This window comes from Medicago sativa, chromosome 8 (genome assembly GCF_051527215.1).
Source record: "Medicago sativa cultivar Bolivia chromosome 8, Bolivia_mono, whole genome shotgun sequence".
In the NCBI taxonomy this organism is placed as follows: Eukaryota; Viridiplantae; Streptophyta; class Magnoliopsida; order Fabales; family Fabaceae; genus Medicago; species Medicago sativa.
The window spans coordinates 21,514,351-21,533,761 of record NC_140756.1 but is presented as its reverse complement, the minus strand read 5'-3'; the positions used below and the strand labels follow the sequence as shown (position 1 = coordinate 21,533,761).

General features: G+C 29.7%; 1 protein-coding gene and 1 pseudogene across 2 annotated transcripts; one reads left to right on the top strand and one right to left on the bottom strand.

Moving 5' to 3' along the window:
- Nucleotides 1-10,493: 10,493 nt before the first annotated feature.
- Nucleotides 10,494-12,883, bottom strand: LOC146897790 (ribonuclease MC-like). The gene is made up of 2 exons (XM_085736466.1): nucleotides 12,641-12,883; nucleotides 10,494-10,937 (listed from the first exon to the last, which is right to left on the bottom strand). The coding sequence occupies exons 1-2, from the start codon at nucleotides 12,881-12,883 to the stop codon at nucleotides 10,494-10,496; spliced, it is 687 nt and encodes a 228-aa protein (XP_085592592.1).
- A 3,464-nt stretch (nucleotides 12,884-16,347) lies between these two features.
- LOC146897789 (cysteine-rich receptor-like protein kinase 34) lies at nucleotides 16,348-19,149 on the top strand (annotated as a pseudogene). The gene is made up of 7 exons (XR_015023142.1): nucleotides 16,348-16,820; nucleotides 16,864-17,160; nucleotides 17,541-17,568; nucleotides 17,735-17,945; nucleotides 18,168-18,402; nucleotides 18,481-18,631; nucleotides 18,727-19,149. The product of XR_015023142.1 is annotated as a cysteine-rich receptor-like protein kinase 34 (transcript).
- The last annotated feature ends 262 nt before the right edge of the window (nucleotides 19,150-19,411 follow it).

Here is a 19,411-nt window from a genome sequence, read left to right as displayed (position 1 = left end):
AAGATATCAATGTGCATTGATGATAAAAAAAACTGCCAGCTAAAATTGTTTAATGTGGACAGCGTATAAAAAAAACTAAAGGGAAATAAAAATCAATTTTTTACATAAACAAGTCTTGCACATTAAGCGTGTGCATTTACTTCAATTAAATGCTAACTTAATTCATTCTGCAATACCAAATTAACTTAATTCCTCATTGAATGGAGATGATTGGGGTTATGATTTTTTTTTTTTTTGGGTTTGAACCCCGAACCTCGCATATATTATAGATTGTTTATACTAACTGAGATAAACTCACGATGATAGATGATTGGGCTTATGATTAGTCTCACTCTTGTATGTTCTTAATTTTGTCATTTTTTTTCTATTTATAACTTGTGTCTAAATGCACAAGTTAAGGAACTATTAAAAGAAATAATAAATAAATCTTGTATTGAAAATATAAATTATTAAACTTTTACAACGTTGAATACACAAGTTCTTAAGAAAATACTTCTATCTTTATCTTTTTAAATTGTGTGTCTTAAGAACGCAATTTAACATTTCTCAAATATGATTATATATTTCTACCGGAGTTTCAAACATTAATTTGTTACATCATGGAAGTTTAATCATTTTCGTGGTACTCCATTCTCCCTAGTTAATTTTGGCTCTCTTTACCCAATCAAGTGACTGAACTTTTTCTTCATAATAATTCAATTTTAGTATTTGAATGTAGTAGGAATTGTTACTATAATTCCTATAAACATTGAAAACACATTTTTAGTGTCTATTTTGTTAGTAATTTCGTAGATCAAATTAAATAACGTAAAACATATTCGAAAATTATAAATTGACAAACTAAAAACGCATTTGATGACCAAAATGACTAATAAAAAAACATTCATTAAAGTTTTTAATTTCGAGACATTCATAGACCAACAACTTTTTACATATTCATGGACCAAGTAATTGTTTTTACTCGTTACTAAAATCTTAAAATATCATTAACATGATAATTTAATTTTTATTTGAAAAAATATTAAATAATTTTATTATAAAGTGTATAATATTTTAAGCTCTTGAAATGTCACATGATAAAATAAAAAATTACTTGGCATATCTATATTATAAAGTGTATAATATTTTAAGCGCTTAATTTTTTACAAATATACCCTTATAAAAAATTGTGAAATATTAAATACACCTACTAACATTAAAAAGAGAACTATTAAATGAAAGGTAAAAAAAAGTGTTTTAATCAATAACTACAACTTAAAAGTTGTGACATTTTCTTATAAATAAAAACAATTTTTTTTTTGAAAATTTACTTATAATATAGATCATAGGGTAACTTGTGCCTTTGAGCCACAAGTTAATAGGTCAATTGTAGATATTTTTTTTTTGAAATTTGTGCATAAATTTAATTTTTAATTAATTGAATTCACAAGTATTAAGAGAATATTTTTATTTTTGAGTTACTTAACATGTGCCTTTAGAACACAAGTTAGCACGAGTCTAATTTTTATTCGGCAAATGATTTTTTTTTTTTGTTGAGGGAATTCCACAAATGATCTTATTATCAAGGATGAATGATAATAAATTAGGAGACAGGCTTTTCAAAAAAAAAAAAAAATAGGAGACAAATCGACAACACAAAGTTAATACCTTTCTTAAAAAAATTACAAGTTAGCTTTTATAGAACAAACATTCGCTTTTGTAGTCCATAAATAAACGGTGATTTTGCGCTGTGCTGCTCTTCGAAAAATAGCATTAAGGTTAATTAATTCTATTAGAATATATTTTTTTGTTGAAAGAATTAGAATATATAAAAGCAATTAATTAATTCAGACATACATATATGAAAGAAATAAATGTTAGTTGGATGAATTCACTTTTTTTCTTGTAAGTTAACAGAAATTAAGTCCCTTAAATAATTACCATTTCTTTCAAATGTTTTAAGTTTAATCTTGGCATTCTAGATTCATAGTACTAGTATTTTTCTTTCTCACAAAAACAGTTCTAGTTTCTCGTCATTAGGGATAGGAATAGGTCAGACCGGCCTACAGGGGCCTACGGCCTAGCCTACGACAGACCAGGTCAAGCCAGACTTTTTTCTTAAACAGAGAAGGTCTAGGCTTTTTTAGAAGTCTATTTAGCTTAAAAGGCCAGACCACAGGCCATTCAAAAAGCCTTTTAGGTCTATTAGACCGACCTATTTAAGTAAAATTGATGATGTTAAGGTATTAGCGTTGCTTTTTCTTTCAAGAGTGGTTGTAGCATAGCGAGAAAGAAAGTGTGGAAAAATCTTACCATAGGAATCTATATTAATTAATCACAACCATTAATTAATTTTAAAAGCAATGGTCAAGATTGAGAGTAAGTCTTTAAACTTACTCTTGGAGTCAATGGATCCCTCCTATATATTGATTGATATTTTTTTTATTCTTCTCCCATTGTTTTTCTTTTCTTACGCTAAACAAAATTGTAAAATTTAAATTATTGCATATTTATTCTTCTCCCTTTAATTATTTTTTAGAACACTAGTTACAAACCCGTGCTTCGCACGGGTTGAATAACGTATCTTGTAAAAATATTGTTCCAAAGGAAAAATGAGTAAATTAATGAATATTGCACAAACTCGGATATTCTAAATAAATCACTACTGTATTTTTAAAAAACTTTGTTATAAAGGAGAAATGAACAAATTAAGGGAAATAGCTACATTTTTCTAAGAAATTGTTGCGGTTCTTAAATGTGAAAATCAAGCAAGCATATTGCACAAATCTCAGCTATATGTACATTTCTAAAAAATTTACCAAAACATTATAAAGATTTGCTGTAGGAAAAGAGCATGTTCTATTTTGTTCAAGAGATTAGGAAACCAACATTATAATTAACATGATACTAATTGGAACCAATGAAGGAACCAACAATATGCAGATTAACGTTACATAATAGTTAGGTTTATAAAAGAGACTGTAAGTGTCATAGAATAACCAAAAAGGGATTTTTGCCAATATTTACATCAAACAAAATGAAAAAAAAAAAAACAAATGACATCCCAAAGTCAAGATTGTTTACGATTACAGTCCAAAGCGATACGCCAAAATAGTAGAAGTTCAAATAGTTCAGCGGCAAAGATCTATTTTGGAACAACTCGAACGTGTAAGTTCTTCGGTGACTTTTCGAAATCAAAGATGAGCTTACCACCTTCTTCCATCACACGTTCTCTGCATAAATTGAACCACTGCCCACCCAAGTATTTTTCATAGCTTCCTCTTTCAGCGGTAATGAGGCGACGCTTATACTTTCTCTGTGTCTGGTCATCAATGAGAGTGATTGTTTTGCGCTTTTCTTTCAGAATTGTTCTTGACATCTCGTTTGGGAAATGCTAAACAGGAAAATAACTGCAATATTAGTCTAATGCATATTAACATGGATAAGATGTATGCGAATATAGTTACATATAATTTATAAAATGAAGGTAGCATAACTGATTTTAAGCTAAAGAAAATGTACCATGTCTTCTAATTTATCTTCCTATTATCTTCCTATAAAGTCTAGATAAATGCATGCATGTGGATTATATGTACCCCGTTGACCAGTTAAAATTGTTGAAACAAATAGAAATTAAGCATCACTCACGCATGTGCATTTATAGATAGCACCATTTGACATTGATGTCTTCGAACATTTGGTGCAACTCTCATAATACCATCCAAACTGGTTAGGATTGAATTTAGTTGTTTTCCAAATAGTGATGCAGTATGTATCCTAACACAAATTATGCACATGAAATAAAGAATAATGCAATATGTATTTTTAATTTGTGCGCAAAAAAACTCAAAGCATGTTTGTGCATAAAAAAAGCAAACCTTGACTAAGTTTATAAATTCGGCAATTGGCCTAACTTGAGACAGATTGGAAAAATCGTTGTACGAAGTACGTTGAAAAGAAGTTGAAATCTGACTTAAGTTCTGATTGAAGCTTTGACTCTGAGCTTGAGAAGTGTTAAGGTCACGACAACAATTCAAGAAATATGGTCAAAAAACAATCAAATCAGATTGTGAAATTATAAGTTATTCTAACACTGTATTGTGAAATCATAATGCAAACTTACTAAGTCTTAAACTTTTCAACAACCGGATGATGTAGGTTGATGAGCAGCCTCGAACCTGACCAATTGTTACATATATTTAGGTTGTCATTGACTACAAAATGGAAGCAAAGAACTCAAGGTAAATAGATGGTAAATGATGAAGCTACGAAGTATTTTTCCCATAGTGTAACATCAATCATATTCCCACTGCATAAGAAAATACATCTTTCAGGTCATTATCAAACTTATACAAAATCCTATCATCTGATGCTGACAAATAAGAAAATAATACCTTTTATCTTTCAACACAAATTCTTTCCAGTCCCAATTGGCGTTGTCTTGACAATCCCATGAAGAAACCCGATGATTTCTTAAAAAAAAAAATTACATCTATAAGAACATTATAATCGAAGAAAACAAAAAAATAAATTAAAGCACATAACTATACCATATAAAACGTCAGTTTTGAATTTTCCATCTTGAATTTCCTTAAATGACTTAAAGTGAAATTCATGAGTAAGAACATTAGTTAACTTGTCATACTTCTGCACCTTTGTACCATAACCAAAAACAACCTTAAAGGGATTAAATGCAATGTCATTATCAAACACATGACAATTATACAAATTATAAATCCTGTTTTCCTCGATCAAAGCCTTCCAATGCTCCAATTCTCTATATCGAGTTATTACATGAACTCGATCACCTTAAATTCGAGAAAGAAACCAAAAAATATAAATAAATCAAAATGTACACTAATAAGTAACATTGATAAATCATAAAGGAAATTACAACAAATCTCAATTAATTCATCTAACCTTTGCATAAAAAATAATGAGCTTCATATGTTGATTCTCATTACTACCAGTCACAATCCTAGAATCCAACAGTCCAAATCCTATTTTCCAAATGTCCAAATCATTTTTGAGATCCTTAATGTAGTCATAGACCCTTGACATTGAAAGTCCTATATGGAAATACAATAATACATCATTTAATTTTATTCACTTTGTTCATTCTTATATCGAAAGAAGCTAACATATTTCTATGTGATCAATTTTTGTATCATCAAATCAACCTGATCTTAAATGCACAAATTTCTGTATCATCAACTTTATGGACCTCAATGATGTGACTAAAACAAATTTACACCAATCAACTTTCGTACGGCTCAATGATATAGGAAAGAATAAACCAAATATGAAAACTGTTACAGCTTTAGGATTACTCACAAAAATTAAAATAACTCACATGCATCAAAAAATTTTCAACTACAGTACCAGAAGCTGAAATAACAATTGTGTCAAAACCTTACCATAAGCTAAAATTCAATCATCATGACCTCTACTATACTCCACATAACAAAGGAAAATTTTTCTACAGCCATGCAACATAACAATTTCTGGTACATAATCCACTAACAATTAAAAAAACAAAAAATAAAACCCTTAAAATGCAGAATCGTGAAAAAAATGAAGAAAACCACCCATGATGAAGCAAAAACTAAAACAGTATCGAAAAATGAACACCTCAAGCCATAAAAATCAGTCAACTCAAGTCATGCATGGTCTCAGAACCATGAAAAATGGAAGAAAATGATCTCTTACGAAGAAGAAAGTGTAACAGTGTTCCCAGTTAAACTTAGATACCGTTTGGCCAAGGTTTTTTACGGTCTAAAAGTTAATTCAAAACAAAGTTAAAATAAAGGCCTTTAAGAAAGAAGCTAAAGTTGTTTGGTTTCTTAGTTTTTTTAATTTTAAAGCTATTTTTAAGTTAAATGTTGTTTGGCAAAATATTGTACAAACTTTGAATTTTTTTTTTACGGTGTCCGGGTTTCGAACCCCGGACTTGGCGTATATTTATGCATTCTTCCTATCAACTGAGCTAAGCTCACGAGGACAAAACTTTGAATTTATTATGAATTAACATAATAAATAAAAAAATGTTTAAAATATTTTCTGAAGGCTAAAGATGTTAAGAAACAAAAGATATTTTTTTTTTACAAATACTATATTTACTCAATAACGATTATTTTGTGTAACATGAATACAAATTTGTATCATCATATAAATGACTTGTTAAATATTTGAATAGGAGAAACAATTTAAGGAGCCTGAAATAATAACATAAATAATATCAAAATAGTTGGTTTTTTCTATTTCAATTATACTCTATAACAAATTTCGTTATAAGAATACCATATTTCTGGTGTCATTAAAAAATATAAGAATTTATATTATATGATATTATATTTGGTACATTGTTGGTGTCATGGAAACAGATATGTTTAGTTTTTTGGAATAAGAAAAAGATATGCATAGTTTGTTACAATATAAAGGTGCAATATATATATATATATATATATATATATATATATATATATATATAAGTATAAACTTTTTAGGCATCTATGCCTTTTTTTGAAGAAAAGACATCCACAATTTTACTTTTAATTAAAATCAAAATTTTATAAAAATAATCAAACACATTATGCAACGCCAAAAAAAATGATACGCATTAGCGTAACAAAAAAACAGACACACATAAAGTATTACTCTAAACGCTAATGTGTGTGTGTGTGTGTGTATTAGCGATGTTGTGATGATTAAATGACAGCGTGGATAAAAATATTTGTGAGGTTGTGATGATTAAACGATATTGAAATTAAATATATAAGTGATAAAAAGATAATAAAATTCCTTTGAAAAAAAGGTAATAAAATTAAATTTAACGGTTCAAAAAAAAATTAAATGGAAGAAAAAAAATTGAAATATAATATTAAAAAATTAAAGAATAGGTTCCCAACGTGAATTGGAGATACTTTTGAAATAAATTATCGAGAAGTAGTTTTTTAAAGTAGCATTCAACAACTTTTGGCCAAAGCTCATTCCATTCAATTTTATGCATTAAAAAAGTATCTTTTTTAGTAAGTATTTAATTGATATTGTATTTGGCTTAATTTTTCCTTAAAAATGTAGAGAAGCTGGAAAAAAAACCGGGTCAAACGGTATCTTAATCTCCCACAACGGCAATGTAGAAACAACTGAATTTGAGAGAAAAAATTGGAAAATAGTTAAAAAAAAAAAATTGGAAAGTAGTTAAAAGTTTTTAAAAATATAAAAATTGGAAAATAGTTAAAAAAAATAGGTGAGGTAGCACTCAACCAAGCAACACTAAAAAAAATTATATGCATTAGCGTAACAAAAAAACAGACAGACGAACATAAAATATTACTCTAAACGTTAATGTGTGTGTATATATTCGCGAGGTTGAAAAAAAGAAATAAAAAAATTTGGTATCATTAAATGACAGCGTGAATAAAAATATTTGTGAGGTTGTGATGATTAAACGATATTGAAATTAAATATACAAGTGATAAAAAGATAATAAAATTCCTTTGATAAAAAGATAATAAAATTAAATGGAACCTCCTTAAAAAATTAAATGGAACGGTTCTAAAATAAAATAAAATAAAGTTAAATGGAATAAAAAAAACATATTGAAATATAATATTAAAAAATAAAATAAAAGATTCCCAGCGTGAGTTGAAAAGCGGTGTTTGTGAAATAAATTATCGAGAAGTAGTTTTTTAAAGTAACATTCAACAACTTTTGGCCAAGGGTCATTCCATTCAATTTATTCCATTCAATTTTAGGCGTTAAAAAAAGCATTTTTTTTAGTAAGTACTTAATTGATATTGTGTTTGACCTAACTTCTCCTTAAAAATGTAGAGAAGTTGAAAAAAAGCCGGGTCAAATGATACCTTAATCTCCCACAACGGCAATGTAGAAGTAACTGAATTTAGAATTATTTTTATTCTTCTAAAAAAAATATTAAATAAAAAAAATAAATAAAAAAGAATATAATTATAAAATAATAAAAAAGAAAATAATTTGGATGAGGTGGCACTCTCCAAGGTTAAGGAAATATGGAATTACCAAATTGCCCCTCCTAGGGGCAAAATTGGAAATTCATAAGACATCAATTTTAATAAATAGTTAGTAGATACCAAGATTGCTCTTTTGAGTTCTGTAGAACGAACATGTGCTCCAAAACCTATTTTTCTAGCAAATGAATTGTAAAATTCTTTAACTTTTTCAAAAGTTTTGAATTTCATCCCATTACAAAGTTCACTACTATTTAATTCCTGGCCAACATTTGGAGATCCCATTGAAATATTTTTCATGAGATATTTTCACATCAATAGCATCCATAATTGACTATTGCACCTATTTGTTTATTTGGCAAAATCTTTATCAGATAATTGAAAAGCAAAGAACCTATTTGTACAAATTTGTCGAGAAATAAAATAAAGATATTGAACAAACAAGGAATAAAGTAAAAATACTATACAAAATAAAATATATGTTAAGAATGACGTGTTTGTAAGAGAAAAGAAAGGCATGGAGCTTTAAAAATTTTGCTAATAAACATTTTTGGCATCATAGGGTTTTCAAGTTCTACTGATAATCCTTTTACCTTTTTCTTAACGTAAGGGAAAAAAAAAAGCAAGGGAGAAGAATAAAAAAAAAATCAACCAAATAAAAGACATTAATTGTTTTGTAGCGATGAGTGTTGACTCCAATAGAGATGAAAATTAAAGCATACCATATCAATTATTATGAATCGATCTAAACCATTAATCAATATTAGAATTAAAGGTCATGATTTGGAGTAAGTTAACACACTTACTCTTGGAGTCAAAATTATCCTCCCTCATAATTGAAATATGATACAATATATAGTCAAATTCCCTAAAAACTCATGTTGATTATCAAAAGAAAGTTTAATCTATTTGATATATTAGTACGTTAGTCTATTTAAACTTAGATTACATTGCTTATTTAAAGATGTTCATATGAAATAGGCTTTTAAACAAGCTAGCAGACCGTATCAGGCTTCCAGAAGGCCAGACTCAAACCTAAAAAGTAGGCCTATGATAGGCCGCAGACCTTCATAAAATTTGGCAGGCCAGGCTCAGGCCTTGCAAAGCCTAGCTCGGCCTAGCCTATTCCCACCCCTACTCGTCATTATATTTAGATAGTAAGGACCAATACACCTTCTATAAGTAACAAGGACCGATATATTTAAGATCCATTTTGTATTATATAAGTGATGTTTCTTTTGAGTTTTTGGTGTTTCTGTTTAGGGTTTGGCTAACAAGTGCCGCGAGGGCACTTGTTAAAGGGCACTTGTTAAAGATTCAAAAGAGGAAATTATTTGTAAATTTTATATAGAAAATGTTCTTTTTTAAAAGTTTCAATGCATTGAATGCACAATTTAAAAAAAAAAAAGTTTCTTGTTTGGTGGAATTTCCTTTCTTTTTATTAGGAGATCAATTTTTAATATTAGAGCAATTAGTGGCTAATGAATCTCAACACAAGTTAGTTAGTTACTCCCGTACAAACTTAATTTTATTTAAATTACAAGGATGATTAATTTTTGTTATTGATGTTTTTTTACAATTTTTTCTATAATAGAGAATTTATATTATATTTTTTTTGTTATATTGTTGGTGTCATTGAAATAGATAAGAATGGTTAATTTAGTTTGTTATAATTTAAAAGTAACAAACATTTACGTTTATACTTTTAATCAAAATAAAAGTTTCATTAAAACACAATTCATTATAATTTGAAAGTAACATGCATTTATATTTATAGTTTTAATCAAAGTTTCATTAAAACACCATTTATAATTTTAGAGTTGTATGTCCTATTGTGAAAGGCACGACACCTAATCCCACAAGTGGTGAAACCACAGTCAAGTTTACACATGCATGTTTTCCTTCTACTCGTCGGTACACCATAACATCCGCAGACCGGAGTGTAGATCTTCTGTCTAGTGGGTCAATTAGGAAGTTCACAAATGCCTCCTTCACTGATACTCCCGTCCGTCTGAATACATCAAAAAGTACATCCCTAACAAAGTCATGTCTGTACTTAAAGATTTTTTAATAGCTTTTTTTTTTATAGACATAAGCCATTTCACATACAATTTTCATGACACCAAGTTGTTAAAAAATTGTTCGTGGTGTATTGTTGATAGTTACAAAACTTAGCTAATTCATGTTTTATAAATAGTAGAACTGGAAAAAGAAGCATTGCTAGTGAATTATTTTCAAGAATTTGGAGGAAAAAAAAATATTAGCAACACACATTTTAACATATTATTTTAATTGGTTAAAATTTACGTAAGTTCCACCAAATCATGTGGGTCGTTCTATATAAATTTGATAGATTCCATGTGAATTTTAATATGTTGAAAAATGTGTATTGATATCATTTTTTTTTAGATGAAAAGGAATCAAACATTCGAACTCATAACTAAAGAGTGAAATCAAGGATATAAAACGATCACTGACGATAACTTTATTTATTATTTTATTTGTAAACGAGTAACAAAATCACATTTACACAGGAAAGTGAATTTTTTTACTCCTACACTTAAGTGCAGCTCGATCATTCGTTTTTTGAGGTGAAGGACAGTCTCTGAAGTTAATTCCATCACGTTCTAGACACAACCCAACTTCATGCAAATACACCGGTCCTCCAGATTGTGGTTCACGACAACGAAGTTCTGGATTTTTTCCATTGATAACATTACTTATGGCCGTCTCAACGTCTTGATGATAATGGGTGATCGCTGCATTAGGTTGAATATTTTTGCTACTCAATGCATTTAGAATATATACCCTATCCTTGATATTTAGGGAAAGCGTAAAATAGTCCAACATTTTAAAAGTGGATAGAGAACAAGTGCCATGTTTCACCCATTCATGTCTCCAAAAGCCTTCCTCATCCCCTTTTATTAGATCTGGCCAAGAATTATTGATTCGGGGAAATAAACTTTGAACCTAGAAAAATACACAAATATCATAAATATGAATACATATACTATTTAACTTTATAAATATTGTCAATGTTTCACATAAGCTAATAAAGTGATTAGTTTAAAATCATTGAAGAGAAAAATAATAAATTTACAACTAATAATTTGAAGGAACATCCAGTACCATAAGCAGCAAGAAGAATCAGTGCAACAAGAGATATCATAATTGGTGGCTTTTAGGGTACACAAATTGATAAATTTGTGTACCCATACACAAATGCATTATTAGCCATAGATCTATAGTATTAAAATTCAATGAACCAGATTTTGCTAGTGCAATTCAATGTACTTCTTACTTCTTTCCTTTCCTTTTTTATTTCTTCTAGTGGCACACATAACATTAAAATATTAAACCATTATAAAATTTATTCAAAATTAAATGTCATTCTTTTAAATCTGAACCGTTAAAGCTGTAAATAGCAGTATTCTTTCCTCTTTTTTTTTTTTTTCCTTCCAATGGTACACATTAAACTATTATTTCAATTATTAATTTTTTGGATAGAAAAATTATAATATTTTTCCTTCTTAATCAATGATACATTTTTTGTTATGTATTCTTTTTTGTTATTTTTGCATATTCTTTTTTGTTATTTTGCATATTCATAATATTTTTCTTTTTCTTTTTTGTTATTTTGCATATTTATAAGGAAGATGTACCACTTATTAAGAAGAAAAAACTTTATGTAAAAAAAGAAAAAAGAAGAAAAAAATTAACAATAGTTTTGTAAAAGAAATGAATTCGGAAAAAAATTTAATTATTGAATTATTTTTTTGAAAAGAAAATTATTCAATTATTCTTTTTAATAAAGAAAATTATTTAATTATTAATCTGTAAAAAAAAATGAGTTTGACACTAACACCAATCAAATACTACCCTAATTATTTAAAAAAAAAAAATTAATTCATGATTTTTTTTATGTATATATAAGTGCAACTTTTATTTCCTTGAAGACTCACTAGTTCACTACTAAATTGACATTCTTAAATCTAAGCCATTGAATTTTTAAACTCTTGAATCAATGGTAAAATGAGCATTTGTGTATGGGTACACAAATTTAAGCACTTGTGTACCTTAAAAGTCACCATCATAATTAAGTTTCATTACTCATAACTCGTAGGAAAAAACTTCACAGAGAAAAGAAATTTGTGATACAAAATTGCATGCATAAAAGGTCTTAGAGGAATCACATGCATACTACATCCCCTAAATATCAAGGTATTCTCTTCCTTTAAAAAAAAAGAAAAAGAAGGTATTCTCTTGTTAAAGAAGGAATCACATATATATACTTAAAAACATTTTTGAATTTTTTTGATAGAAAAAAACACGTGTGAATTTAATGTAAATAATATAATATATAGTAGATAATAGAGATTATAGAGTATTACTACCTCCGTCCCAATTTAATTGACACAATTTTGTTTTTCACACATATTAAGAAAAATGTATAAATAAAGGGGAAAGTGGAATATATTGTATTGGAAATGATAAAAGTAGTAGTATTATTTAGTGTTATATTGTATTGGGAATGATGAAAGTTGTATTGAAAATTGAAATGGGTCAGTTATTTTGGGACACTTTTTTTTAGAAAATGGGTCAGTTATTCCGGGACGGAGGGAGTAGTATGTAACAGTTGGACATACATAATTTAATATCACTAAAGTACTCACCATTGTACTTTTAAATTGTGGGGGAACAGGCTTAGGCCAGCAGTCCATTGGATTAGTGCCAGTGGTGTTAGTAGGCCAAAGCCCATGGACAGTGAAATTATTTTGGTGTCTTGTGCATGGTTTTTTAAGACATGTAGTTGGAGGCCATTGTAGGACCAGTTTGAGGAAATCATATTGTGCTACAGAATGATTGGGTGCATAAAGAACAAAGATCATAAGGAAGCAAAGTATGATCGGTTTCATGGTTAAAGAGAGCAAGTGATAATAAGTAAAATGATCAAGGATGAAAAATGAGTGACAATAGGTGTCACTATTTATAGAAAAATGTTTTGCAAGTATTAACACATTTTTTTCCTTCTTAAAAGGTTAATGGTTTCATTATGGAAATTTTTTATTTGGAATCATTAGTCATTCATGCATGAGAGCAACGATTTTTTCTCAAACATCCACTACTAGGTGTGGCATAACGGGTTTGGTCCGTAATACTAACCCGTCTATTGGCGTGCTAAGGTTTTGAATTCATTTACTATATTTGATCCGCCCCAATTAACACCTAGAAAAAGCGAGACGTGAAGGGGTGGGATGGGCTGGCCTGACCCTCAGGCTTAATAAAAAGTATTTATTAACCTAGTTTTTAAGTATTTCTCCCTTAAAAACTATTAAACAATTTTCTATTAGACAAGTGTTTTTCTCTTTAGGTGGGATTAGAATGAGAATAAAATGATTAAGAGAAGAAAATAAAAATGAGTTTTTATAACAGCAACATGTTTTTTTAATGACAGTCACAAAAATATGAAGAAAAAAAAAACAATTTAGATAAATTGAAATGCCAACTTGTGAGTCCATCTCTTGACAGGACATGGTGTGTTTTGAATCCACTATCTCAAGTTGGTTCGCCCCGTTCCACCCCTTTTTTTTTGGACTAATAGCGGATTGAGTCTAAACAGGATGGGTTATTGGGTTGTGTGTTGCCATCCCTAACTACTACCTAATTTTAATTTTGATGTGAAAAAGGGACAATAATAAATTTGAGGTTAATTCTCAATAAATATAATTCATATTATATCATGATGTTTCTAATTATATACTTATGTTATACTCCCTCCATTCCAAATTGTATGACGTTTTGGGTATTTCACACGTATTAAGAAATGTAATTAATATTGTGTGGGAAAGAGAAATTATGAGTTGTTTTATAAAATTTTCCTTAATAAATGATATGAGAAAGATAAATGAAAGAATTGAAAGAAGATAAAATAATAAATAGTTAAGGATATAATAGAAAAAATAACATTAATGTCTCATTGGTATTGTAAAGCGACATATAATTTGGGATAAAAAAAATTTCCAAAGCGACATACAATTTGGGACAGAGGGAGCATATTATTACTACTCAATTTTTTCTTTTTGAAGGTTTTTTACTTGGAAAAGTTATTAGTTACTACTACTCACATTTTGATTGATAATTAATTATTTTCGTGTGAAAGGGGATGATGATAAGTTTGAGGTTAATTCTCCATAAACATAAATCCTATTATGTTGTGATGGTTTTAATTTCTAATTATATAGTTAGATGATCTACAATGGTGGGTCCTTTATCTATTTAACACAATATTAAATAGACACCCACATTATTGAGTATAATATAGGGGCGTTTATGAAGAATAATGGTTATGGAAACACTCTCTTCATTTTTCGCGGGTCTCATTTAATAAATCTAAATAAAATAAATAAATTTTGTTCAAATGTAATGATATATAATTATTTGTGGCACCTATTTAATAATTTCATTTGAGGTGTTAGGTTTGAGAAAATTAATGCTTATTCAGCATTACCATAAAAATGAGCGATTTGAACATAGGGGATTCATTTAAACACTCAATTTGGAGTACTATGTTGTGGATGATCTTATGTTCCAAAAAAAAAAAAAATTATGCACTCATGTTATACTCCATCTGTGTTTCTTTTTTTGACAAATAATTCTTCCTCCGTGTTTTATTATGTGTTATTTTGGAAAAAAAAATATTTATGTTTTATTATATTTTATTTTTCAATTTTATACGTTTTGGTTGAAAAATAAAAAAATAGAGATATATTTAGAATGCTACAAATTTTTTTAAATCCTCTCTATGTATTTTTATATATGTATCCGTAAAAAACGAACTCAAAATTCAATTTTAGGCAGAGATTTCCGTTGTTTTATTTTCTGAGTTTTTTGCGCTTTAAAAATTCATATTTTAATCTGTGCCTTGTCAGAAATTTTAATTTTTGCGGATCGTCATATTTTAACATCCTAAACATGTTTGCAAAAAATCATAAAAAAAACTCAACATCTAGGTCACGTTTATGGACCTTATGTCTATTGGGAAAAATATGAGATCAAAAATAGGAAGAATCTTAATTTAAAAGGGTAGAATTTGTGTTTTTTTTCTTACAAACACATTTTTCAAACTCCGCGTGTATATTACAGAGTCAATTCGAATAAGTTTCATATTCGGAATAACTAACCATATTTTTAATAGACTGTTTCATAAAATTGTAATTTAAGTATCTAATAAAATCTTATTGAAACTAAACAGCATAAAATTGACAATTTTTTTAGAAGTCATCTAAACTGAAGTAAATCGTGAGTATTTTAAATGTTTGCTTACTATAGCTTCTATGAAGCCCGGATACAAGATACGATACGGCACCGATACGCCGATATGGAAAAATTTCAAAAATCAAGATACGATACGGCCGGGATACGTTAATAAAAAAATTATAATTAAATGTACAATATAATTATAACAATTTTTTTAATATGCAAATATATTAACAAACACAAGAAACCAGTCATAGACTCGTAACATTTCAACATAAATATAAGTAATATTGACGATTAAGAGAGTGGTGATTAGTCAATTACATATATAATATATCCCAAAAAGAGCACCATCAATGCTATACTATATCCAAAAGGAACATTGTTAGTGTTATAGTAATATAATGTTTTTTCTTACTTTTTAAAGAAAAAAACAGAAATCAAAATAATATAAAAAAATAAAATTTATATTATTCGATACTCTTCCGATGCGTATCGGGAAGTATCGGATAATTAACCAATCACTAATGGAAGGACCTTGTTTAAGACTTGAGAACTCTTCACATTGGGATCAGTAGCCTAAATCATGGAAAATTATGAGTAGTTCAGGTGCAAATGTAAACACAAAGATGCACTTTAATGTCCAATTACCAAGTTGTTGATAGTCTTGCCAAATTTAGCCTTAGTTTGCCTCTAGCATTAGGATGTTTGATGTAGCTTCTTTTTTTTTTTTTTTTTGAATGGCAAAATATATTATATATAAAAAGGGATTAAATCCCAAATATAACACCAAAAAGAAAAAATACACCAAAACACCAATGGAAAAATCAATAACAATCAATTTTTCAAAAAAGCAGCCGACGATGATAAGTAGCTACAAACGATCAGAGTCGCCCACCACTCAACATCCGATAAGTCAGAGGAGACATCAACAAGCCTAAAAGAACCTGCCTCAAAGAAATCAGCTCCGTTTGATGTAGCTTCTAGTTTTATTTCTCTTGCTTTATTTTTTAAGAGAAGCATAGAGGTTATTTTGCACATGGATAATAACCTGAATAAACTATATATTGTGAGACATACAATGTTATGGCATAAAGCAATGCGGCTTCTTTTGATTAGAAAAATGAATGGTAAAGCTTCTTTAATGACAGATTGATCATTACATTCCCACATGCAATTTCCATGTTGTGTTCTAAACAAGGTACATATTGCATGAATTTTGTCGTAAGTCGAGATTCTGAAACCCTAGGTTATCTCCAAATGTATGTCCAAAGAAAAGATGGTTGGGTAGTGTGGATTGGTAATAGAGACCAACCAGTTGAAATAGATTCTGCAGTATTATTACTAAACAACTCTGTTGTACTCAAAATTGACTCCAAAAATGACTCGAAAATCCTTTACTCTTCACCTCAGCCTTTTAGCGAAAGCACTACTATGGTAGCCACCTTGTTGGATACAGGGAACTTTGTGTTGCAAGATATTCAACCAAATGGGATGAAGATTATGTTGTGGCAGAGTTTTGACTTTTGACTATCCTACTGACAATTTGCTACCTGGGATGAAGCTAGCAGTGAATCACAAAACAGGTCATAATTGGTCAGTACAATGCAGGTTACCTCAGAAATGAAATGTTGAACGATATAGGAAATGATTGTCAAACTATCTGTTGGAGCAACTGCAGCTGCATTGGATTTAAAAACTCTTACATTAATGGAACTGGTTGTATGTTCATTCTGTCAATGGATAGTCTTAACATTGCTAGCGGTGGCGATGACAACTTTTATATTCTAGTAAAGAGCGCCGCCCATAACAAAGGTATGTATCTAGCTATAACAATTACACATCATTTAGAAGCGTTTTATGGATCAATAGTCAACAGACACTTCATCCAAGCTTCAAGTCTTCTACGAATTTGGGTTGAGTATAACTCAACCCTGTGAAGCTGTCTTGTAAGCTGAGAGATCGACTGTGGAACTATCAAGACAACCCCTCACGTCCAAGAGTGGACATTTGGTGCTTGACTTTGGGTTAGGTCAAGCTCAACCCCACAAAACTGACTTGTAAGGTGAAGGACGTCCATCTGTTGTAAAAACTTTCGTGTGATATCACATCAAATTTGAGACTCTCAAGAACCAAAAGTTTCTTGCGTGAGAGGGTGAGCGTGGTATGAAATCATTTCTATACTTTCAGCTAACAACTTAAGCATATAGTTGGTTTTTTACTATATATAGTGTGATAAGGCTCATGAACTAATGTTTAATACAATGATTACTTGTAGAAAGTGTTAACTAATATTCGGCTTAAGAACACTCCTAGGTTCAAGGCTAATCTTGCAACAACTAGAGTAGGAAGATGAAATTCTATTGAAGGAGAATTGGTTCCTTTTGTTAATATTCTAATCTATGCAGGTAAACGCATGTGGATATGGATAACCACTGCCATAGGTATTACACTAACTGTTTTTCAAGCTGAAATTGTGCATTTACCGTTTTTTTAATTGTTGGATTTAGGGAATTTTGCCTTCAGGCCAAGAAGTAGCTGTGAAGAAACATTCCAAAACTTCTGGACAAGGAGGTACTGAGTTTAGAAATGAATTAACACTGATCTCTAAGCTTCAGCATACAAATATGGTTCAGCTAATTGGTCACTGTATTCATGAACAAGAGAGAATGTTGATCTATTAGTATATGCCCAACAAAAGCTTGGACTTATTTTTATTTGGTGAGAAATATTATAATTGTAGTGTCTGAAGAATAATATAATAACTCTCAATTCATAAGTTGCACCAATCTGAGAATATAAGTAGTTTCTTTAATAGATTCTATATTATGATAAGTTTCTTAGAGAACAATAATATCAGTAATGTTACCTATGTACCTATTTTGTATATCTAACATAAATTTCATGTTTGTTTTAATACTTTTCTGTATTTTGCGCGGAAAGATGCCACTAGAAGAAAGTTGCTAGATTGGAACAAACGCTTTGGCATAATAGAAGGAATTGCTCAAGGATTACTTTATCTTCACAAATACTCAAGACAGAGTTATTCACAGAGATTTGAAGGCTAGTAATATCCTCCTTGATGAAAATATGAACCCTAAAATTTCTGATTTTGGTGTGGCAAGAATGTTCACAAAACAAGAAACCGAAGCAAATACCAACGGATTGTTGGGACATTGTGAGTTTTTTGTGTTCTTTTTTTCTTCTAAGTTCAATTGAGAATTTTGTTAAACTGAATCTATTTTGTTTCATACAGTGGTTACATGTCTCCAGAATATGCTATGGAAGGTGTTTTTTCTACGAAGTTTTATGTATACAGCTTTGGAGTGTTGCTCCTTGAAAATATCAGTGGTGAAAAAAACAATGGCTTCTATAGTGAAGACAGACCACTTAATCTAGTAGGACATGTAAGTGGTCATTACTTTCTCTAACCTTAATCTAAGCATTGCATGCATGCATGTTGATTGAGTTTTGACATGAAAAACAATCATTGATGTCGTAGGCATGGGAGCTTTGGAAAGAAGGTATGGTTTTTCGGTTGGTGGATCCATCGCTAAATGAGTCGTTTTCTGAGGATGAGGTGCTAAGATGTGTTCATGCTGGTTTACTATGCGTCGAAGAAAATGCAGATGATCGCCCCACCATGTACAGTGTTATATCAATGTTAACAAACAAAATTAAAGTGGATGTTTTACCTAAGAAACCAGCATACTATGGTAGAACAAGAGTTTTTGAGGAAGAGACGTATGCCGAAGAAACTGGTGTAGATTCCACACATGAAAACTCTAATTCAAGCCTGATATGAAGTAGAGTTTACGATAAATGAGTTCCAACATGTTAAAATGGGTCTTATGCTGGGTTCTGTTAGCCAAATGTAAAATGTGGATTGCACTAATAAAATTTGATATCTTCTTTTTCCACCCTGCACGTTTCCGGACAGCATAAAAACTGTGTTTTTTCAGAAAGTTTACTCATGCAATAGAAATAAAATCCACAAGATAGTTAGAGTCTACCCCAACCTACTTTGTGTAACGCCTGAGACTGATGAGGACGGAGAGTGATTTCTGATGCACAAGGCATGGCAATGAGCAGCTACTGCTTCTAGGCAAAAAAGACAGGTATCAGACTGCATTGGTTCGAAGACCTCTCCAAACAATCCTTTCCCTAACAGATCACTCCCTTTCCTT

Excerpts from the sequence above, each read along its gene's own strand:
- LOC146897790 (XM_085736466.1), bottom strand. The coding sequence starts at position 12,883 with ATGAAACCGATCATACTTTGCTTCCTTATGATCTTTGTTCTTTATGCA. Across the intron at positions 10,938-12,640 it reads CACAATTTAAAAGTACAATG|GTTCAAAGTTTATTTCCCCG; the intron begins GTGAGTACTTTA and ends GTATTTTTCTAG.